Here is an 8,351-nt window from a genome sequence, read left to right on the forward strand (position 1 = left end):
TCGCTCCTCCAGCCACTGCGCGCAGCAAGAGTGAACCGTGCAGCGTTCCCTGTGCTGGAGCAGGCAGTTCTGCCTGTGCGCCCCCCTCGAGGGCTGCGAGGGGCGGGTCCGACCCCGAAAGGCAGGGCGTGGGGGGCGCACATACAGCCCCCCAAGGGAGTATGTCTGCGACGTCCCACGGCTGGGACGGAGCACAGGAAGGGGCTGCCCCAGAGGACTGCCGGCCAGCGTGGGGAAGGGGCGGGCCCCCGGCTTCCTTCTGCCCCGCGTGCCTCGGGCTGGAGGAGAGGCCCCCGCCTGGAGGGCGCGCCTGCTCCCCCGCCCCTCCCGCTCGCGAGCAGGACGGCCTCCAGACTCCGCCCCGGCCGGCCGGCCGGCCTGCGGCTCCCTCCCCGCCCGCGCCCGCCAGAAGCCACCTGCCCGCCGAGGGGCCGGCGCCTCCGTCTCTGCCGCCAGCCGAGCGAGCGAGCGAGCGAGGGCGCGTGCAGCCGTCCGGGGGACGCGGCGAGCCCCGGGAGAAGCGCCGCGGCGCCGCCATGCCCCGGGGCGCCCCTGCCCGGCCGCGCGCGGGCGCCTGAGCGGGCGGAGCCCCATGCCCGGGCCGGGGCGCGGGGCGCTGGCGGCGATGCTGCTGCTGCGGCTGCTGGAGGCGGCGCGCGGCTGCCCGGCCTGCTTCTGCTTCGCCACGCCGGACACGCTGCAGTGCCGCTTCGTGCGCCTGACGGAGCCGCCGGAGCTGCCGGGCGCCGTGCGCAACCTGAGCATCGTGGGCGGCCGGCTGGCCGTGCTGCGCGCGGCGGCCTTCGCGGGCGGCTGGGGCGCGCGGGCGGGCGAGGCGGCGCGGCCGCTGCCGGGCCTGGCGCTGCTGCAGCTGACGCGCGACGGCATCGAGGCGCTGGAGGACGCCGCCTTCGCAGGCCTGCCCGCGCTGGCCACGCTCGACCTCAGCCACAACCCGCTGCGCGCCGTCGCGCCCGGCGCCTTCCGCGGCCTGGCGCGCCTGCGCACGCTGCGCCTCAACCAGGCGCTGCCGCCCGAGGGCGCGGCGCTGCTGGGCGGCGCGCTGCGCAACCTCAGCCTGGCGCGCCTGGAGCTGGCCGGCAACGGCCTGCGCGCCCTGCCGCCCGCCGCCGCGCTGCCCGCCGGCCTGGCCGAGCTGGACGTGCGCAACAACTCGCTGCAGGCGCCGCGGCCCGAGCTCCTCGACGGCTCCGCGCTGCGCCTGCAGCTGGCGCCCAACCCGCTGCGCTGCGACTGCGCCTCGCTGCGCCCGCTGCTGCGCTGGCTGCGCAACTCGACGGCGCGCGCGCCCGACGCCCTCAGCCTGCGCTGCGCCGCGCCCTCTCGCCTCGGCGGCACGGTCCTGGCGCGCCTGCGCCCCTCGCAGCTGGACTGCCCCGCCGAGGACCTGGCGCCGCCGCTGGCGCCCGACGGCGCGCCGCGCCCGCTGCAGACCGCCTCCTACGTCTTCTTCGGCGCCGTGCTGGCGCTGGTGGGTCTCGTCTTCCTGGCCGTGCTCTACCTCAACCGACGGGGCATCCAGCGCTGGCTGCGCAACCTGCGCGAGGCCTGCCGCGACCAGATGGAGGGCTACCACTACCGCTACGAGCAGGACGGCGGGCCGCGCGGCGCCGGCCAAGGCGCGCTCTGAGACGGGACGCGCGGCGCGGCCGGGACCCCGGCCCCCCCCCGCATCCCTCAGCGGAGACGACAGCCAGCCCTGCCGGCGCCCTGCGAGAACGCCCCTCCCCGGGCGGGGGCCAGCGGGGCACCCTTCCGGATCCCGAAGGTGGACGCCCGGAGACTTGGGCTGGGCACCTGCCTGCTTGCCACCCACCTAGTTCTGCCTGGCGCAGCCCAGCCCCGGGGGTCCCTTCCGGCTCTCCGCGCACCTTCGGATTCCTCGCAAGAGCACGCCCAGCGCAGAAGAACGCCCCAAAAGTGAGTGTGTGGACCAGTGGCCCGGCCTGGCTAGAGGGGTGCGAGGACCAAGCTTTGCATCCTCCTGAACGTCCCCTGCATCCTTGCGTCCCCTGCAGAGCTATTCCAGGCAGTGCCCCAACACTGAGGCATGTGCCCAGAACCGCTCTGAGAAGGAGGGGGTGCTGTCAGGCTTCTGCAAAACTTAATGCTTTGCACCCCCTCTAGCTGCGCCACTGCTCTGGACGTGGGTTCTTCTCTTCCACTCCCTCTGCCAACCCCACTGTTGGTGATTGGGATTCTTTGTCCAGGGAAACCCCCATCTCCAAGTAGGAAGTAGGACAAGGCTGCAGTCTTAATGCAGATGCACTTGGGAGGAAGCTCTTTGAATATGAGCCTCACTTCCAAGCCAGCATGAATAGGATCAGACTGTGAGGATGCCGCTTTCTGGAATGCGGAAACAGATTTTTGTTCCAATGTGAACGTATTGCAATTCGTGCAGTTAATAATATTAATTAATGAATTTAACGCAACTAGTAGTTCAATGCCCGTTGTCCAGGATGTCGTTCTATTTATTATTAAGTGGTAGAATTTGTCCTCATCATAACCATTTGAAAGCAGTCAGTGCGACCCCGATATTCAGTCCTGCTTCAAGCCTCTCTGCACTTAGAACACCCCCAAAAGATGTTACATAGAAGAAATGGAAAGGGTGCTCTTTTTCATCTCTTCTCAAGCCCCAACCCCTTCTCTGGTCTTTTCCAGTGTCCCAGACTGTGGGGCACAAGAGCACCCATGATTGCAAAAGTGCATTTAGAAGCACTTGGCCCCGACCTTCTGTGCCGCTGGCTGTCCAAGGCTCTGCCATGCACTCCCTACCCAGAGGAATGTCCTGGAAGTGTTCGGGATGCTTTGCTGAACCTGGAGATAGCACACAGCAGTCATGACTGGTAGCTGTTGATAGACAGCATGGTGCTCCTGCATGGTGCCGTAGCCATTTAAAGCCACCCAAGCTTGTGGCAACCAGTTCCACAGACTAATTATGTGCTGTGTGAAGGAGCTGTGCTCCTTTTGTCTGTCCTAAATATCTCACTGATCAGATTCATTGGTTGACCCAGACTGGTCCTAGTATTGCTAGAAGGGGAGTAAAATGCCTTTCTCATGAGAGCCACCCAGTGCATCATTTTCTAGGTCTCAATCAAGTGCTGCATTACTTGCCTTTTTCCCGGGCTAAAAAGCCCCAAATGCTGTCACTTTACTAGTTGCTCCAACCCTCTAATCATTGTGGCACCTTTTCCAGCTCCATGTTCTCTTCCTTGAGGTGCGGCGACCCCAGGGTGACCAGGCATCCTCTTTGTCCAGGACGTGTCCTCTTTTTTAGCCTCATGTCCTGGAAAATAAATTAAATGTCCTCCTTTTCCCTGTGGGCAGCTCACAACCTTGTCATTGACAAACTATATGTAATATAGTTTTGAACTTAATAAGTAATATAGTGTTTAAATTAGCTACATGAAATCAGTAGACAAGTCACCACATGAAATCAATAGAAAAGTGTCTTTAGCTTTTATTTTGTCTTGTCTTACATTTTTTTTGAATGTCCTACATTTTGGGATGCCTGTCCTTTTCGGGTTATGCGATCTGGTCACCTTGGGCAACCCAAATGGGACACAATGTTGCTACAACATAGATTTATAGAGGGGCAAAATAATATGAGTAGCCTTATTCTCTCTTCCTGTCCTAATGGCCGCTCCTCATTTTGCTGTCCACCACAGAATCTCCTGATTCATCACTGAGAGCTCAGACCTCATCAGTGTATATGTGAAGTTGGGCCTTTTCAGTCACACTAGACGCTGTTCCAGAACCACCTTTCAGAGCGCGATACCATAGTCTTTCAAGACTGAAGGTTGCCAACTAAGGGATGTTTTTGTCCCAAGATGCATCACTTTACTTATTTACACTGAAGTGCATTTGCCAGCTTGTTGCCTGTGCCCCAAGTCTGGAGAGATCCTTTTAGAGCTCTTCACAACCTGCTGTAATTTTTACCATCCTGAGTAGTTTGGTGTCAGGAGAGAGCTTGAGTACTTTCTGTTAATCTTTAACTTCAGATCATTTATGAAACATTTAAAAAGCACCAGTCCCAGTATGGACCCTTGGAAGAACCCGTTTGTTACTTGTTTGTGAAAACATTTATTCCTTGTCCCTGTTCTTTAACAGGGAAGGAGCTGTCCTTCCCATAAAAGGAGCTGTCTCCTTATTCCTTGATTGCTCCACTCACTCAGGAGCTTTGGGGAAGAGACTTTGCATATTTGGACTTCCAGACAGCGTTTGATAGTGTCAGCTAGATCACCTCAGTCAACCTCCCTTTTCACACTCTCAAAGGTTAGTGAGATAGAACTTCTCTTTGCAGAAACCAGGCTGATTCTCCTACACTGAGGCTTTTGGAGGTCTTTGGGACCTGGGTCCCGTTAGGGAGAAGGGCGGGATAAAAATAAAGTTTTATTATTTTTTTATTATTATTATCTGATTCCTGACAGACCTCTCAACTTCAGGGACCAATGTGTATGAAACAAAGCCCCTCTTTTCTAGAACTGCTTATTCCAGATGGATCTGTTTGTCCATTCCCCCCCCCCCCACCAGTTATGACACTGTCCCAGAAGATCTGTCCAAGTTACAGCACAAATTACTTACTTTTAAAAAGCACCATTGAAATAACCAAGATTTACCCTAAACAAAGTGAGTAATTTGTCACCTGCAGATTCACTCTGCAAAACAGTAAAGAAAAACTGGCAGGCTGCAGTCTTCAAACAGCTTACTACCAGAGTAGACCTGTTGTTTCAGTGTTGCCACCCATTAGTAAGTAGTTTTGGGTGGTAGAATTGCCTGTGTCCCTGGAACAACTGAGCAGAGAGAGAGAGAGAGAGAGAGAAGATGCTGGCCTTTCTTTTCCTTTCCTCATTCACCCCCTTTCCCCATGATACATAATAGTCAGGTATGGGGGCATGATAACAGATGGGGGGGAAGGGGAGTTCTGCTAACAAAGCCACATTCTTCTCAGTTCAGGGAAATGTGAAGATCGCCTAACAGGAGTTTCCTGGAGTTTCCTGGATGGCGCTCTGCTCCCCGCCATCCTTTGCACACACCACCTCTTCTTCGGGCAAACCCTGTTCTCCTTGGCAAGAGCTGGGAATCCAACTGCTGCCTTGAACCTGCTGGAAGCTCCTGGACCCAAGCCATCCCGTGGGGGAAGTTTGCATTCTCAAGCAGCAGAGCACAACTGGCCCCATCGCTCATCCTGGATTCGGCTGGAGCCCTGCACCTCTTGGCCAAGTTGAAGCGCCCTCCGTTCCACTCCTTGCTCTCTTTCTGTTTGCAGCCGCCAAAGCTCTCCAGCTGCTCAGCCCTGCAGTGCAGACAGTTTGCAGAAGAACCACCGGACCTGAAAGGTGGATGTCATTGTCTTTGGGGTTTTGTTGGACAACATTCTTGGCATGCTTTTTCTTCTCAGGCAAAAGACAGCGCAAACGTACAAGAGTAACAAAGCCTCCCTCCTGCCCCCCACGCAGGCTGCCAGCATGTTCCTAAAGTGTGAAATACTCGGACAATGACTTAGACTAGGGCTGTTTCGCCAATCTTTATATGAGGCGAAAAGTGCTTCTCCTCTTCCACAAGTTTGCTTTAGAACTGTGCCTGTCAGGGCAGCTTCAGGCATGACTGGAAGTGCTGCCAACTGGATGAGCAAGGTGGGTTGGCACATGCAGCCAATGGCCCTTCCTATCATGGGCAAAGCCACAGTTAGTCTCTGCCTAACAGAAACGTGAACAGAAATGTGCATCTCTGACTGCATTGTACTTTTTCTATAAAGCTTATTGCAATAATTTCAGAATATTCTCTCCTGCTGCAAACTGCTTCTTTGCTTTTCCTGGGAGCCCTTTGCCGACAGAAAGCAAGTTACCTATGACAGGAGGGAGGTTGCGGGAGGGGCTGTGGTGGATGCCAAAGATATCCGTGTCCGGCATCTCCAGTTGCAAGGATCTCGAGTAGTAGGATTGAGACAAAATCTCTGCCAGAGGCTCTGAAGAGCTGCCGCAGCCCAGCCGCCACAAACAAGGATTACATGATTTGGCTGGAGCTCTCCCCTCAGCACACTTCCTTGTGCAGTGCTGGGGCACACAGGTCTGGGCTGCTGGTCCATGAGATGGTATTTGATAGATCAGAAATCCTGATTGTAGCTCTGGCTTCTGGATGTGCCCCCCCCCTTGTGTTGCACAGGGCCATCTTCCAAAGAGCTTCACCACCCAGTTCAGCCTTTCTTCAGTCATGACTTCCTTGGGATACAAAGTTCTGTCCAGGGACTTGCTGTTGTCACTGGCTTTCTTGCTACCAATCTGATGGTCATGGTGTCTCTTAAAAGTGCCCTCCTCTCCCTCTTCACAGAACTCTGGCTCCTTCAGAGAGGGGATGAGATTAACCTCATTTCAATCTGCAGCGTAGACATACCAGAAACCCTTGGAAAGGTTCCCAGGAAAAAGGGTGCTAAGGGGTGCTTATAGTAGCTCTTGAGGGGATCAGTGGGCCCCAGAAGAGGGATGGGATCTTCAGCAATCATTCAGTACAGCCTTGTGCTAAGAGTTTAGGCTCTTGTGCTAAGAGATCAGGTGTACACTGCAGTGAAGCATTCCAAAGAACGCCAGGGAGCAAGGGGAAGGTGGCCTTGCCATCTATGTGGCCACTTTCTCGTACACTTCATTCCTTGGCCTAGAGGCAAAACCGTCCCATGTACAGCAGGGATGAGTGGCGGGTGGGGAGGCAGGTAAGGCAGAGCCTCCCCACCTGACTCCTTCGAAAAGCGCCACTGCTGCGCCAGGTGTGCAAGCACTCAACCCACATGCTCTAGGCTAGCAGTTTTCAATGTTCTTTCATCTCCTGGCACACCGTCTCAATTGTCTTATAGTACTTCGCCTCTTGTGAAGTTACTTTTAGTTTCTGGAATATTCTTCCAAGGTCTGTGGCTGTTCCTAGGGCAACTATAGTAACAAATTGTCTGTGCCTCTTCCTCTCAAAGAAGGGGGGGGGGTTCCTTAAGGTTTTGCCAGTGGAGGAAGGGGGGGCCAGGCTGTTATTACAGACAGTTGCCCTACAAACAGCCGCAGAACCCAGAAGAGTCCTTCAGCAGCTGTGCTCCAAATTCCCGCAGAACACCTGCAGACATTTCTCAGCACACCAGTTGAAAATCACAGCTTTAGTCTATGGAACTGAAGAGCATTGTATGTTACAGGGAATTATGTCATAGCCTTGCAGTGCCCCCCCCCCCCCCGCTGCACATGGCCTGGCAACCTATGGGTATTCAAGCCCCTTCTTGACATTTGGTCACACTAAACAGCCCAACGATGGGTTATTCAGGGGACAGGCTTGATACTCAATGGCAGGGGAGGGGGTCAAGTAGACAGGAATCTGGTTTAACCCCATTCCCCATGGAACCCCCTTGACAGCGTCACTGTGCCCCAAGTGGTGCAGTTCTCACCAACGGGCTGTGTGCAGCTCATGAAGTTGTATGCTGTACATATACAGAGGACACAAGTCTGGCCTGAGCTGTCATAATGACAGGCATTCTAGCTGAATGGGTTTTGGGAAAAAGGGGGGTTCTGAAGGCCACCACATGCAGCTGCTGGCTACTGAGTCCAGCCACTCATTCATTGGGCTCACTTGATTTCACAGACAGGCAGGAGCTGCTCTGGACTTCTAGGAAGGGGTCTTTCCGTTTCTCAGCCCTTCCTGGCAATACTGCCAGGCATTGAACTTCAGCATGCAATGCAAGTGCGCTTCCACTGGGCCACGGCGCCCCCCCCCCCCAGGGCTACAAGCAGTGGTCTAAAAAGTCTGAAGGTGCTCAAGGTGTGCGGTGCAATCTATGTGGTTTTCTCCCACATTGCTTCCTCACAACAGCCTTGTGAGAAGAGGTTAACTGAGGGAGTGACTGGGTCAGGGCAGCTCAGTGAGCTTCATGGCCAAGTGGAAACTGGAACCCACATCCCTCCAGTTTCAGTCTGGCCTGGTTCCAAGGAGGAGGGGGAGGGGCTGCTTGCACACCACAGTAAGGCTCCCTGTAAAACTTTGTGCTTTGCTCCCCCTCTAGCTACGCCACTGAGATTGTGCAACTTGAGTACAAACTCCAAATGCCTAAAGGCACAGGAGGGCTGAAGCGCCCCACAGGTGTCTGTCTCCCTCAGGACTGAAGATGTTTCGTCACCTGAGTTCTCTGTGAAATGGAACCTGGAGCATTGCCAAATGCCGATCATTAACGTGCAGTGGCATAGCTAGTGGGGGTACAGAGCACAAAGTTTTACAGGGAGCCTCACCATGGCATGCAAGCAGCTCCTCCCCTTTGAAGCGATCCCAGGCAGTGGGCGCAAAAAGGAGGCATACACCTGGTTCTG

The 8,351-nt window shown here is 55.8% G+C and overlaps 1 protein-coding gene across 1 annotated transcript; it reads left to right on the forward strand.

The window, feature by feature from the left end:
• The first annotated feature begins 592 nt into the window (after nt 1–592).
• TPBGL (trophoblast glycoprotein like) lies at nt 593–1,651 on the forward strand. Its single transcript, XM_066619423.1, has one exon. It carries the CDS (start codon nt 593–595, stop codon nt 1,649–1,651), a length of 1,059 nt encoding a protein of 352 aa, XP_066475520.1.
• The last annotated feature ends 6,700 nt before the right edge of the window (nt 1,652–8,351 follow it).

The sequence above is a fragment of the Tiliqua scincoides genome, chromosome 3 (assembly GCF_035046505.1).
Source record: "Tiliqua scincoides isolate rTilSci1 chromosome 3, rTilSci1.hap2, whole genome shotgun sequence".
Lineage (NCBI taxonomy): Eukaryota > Metazoa > Chordata > Lepidosauria > Squamata > Scincidae > Tiliqua > Tiliqua scincoides.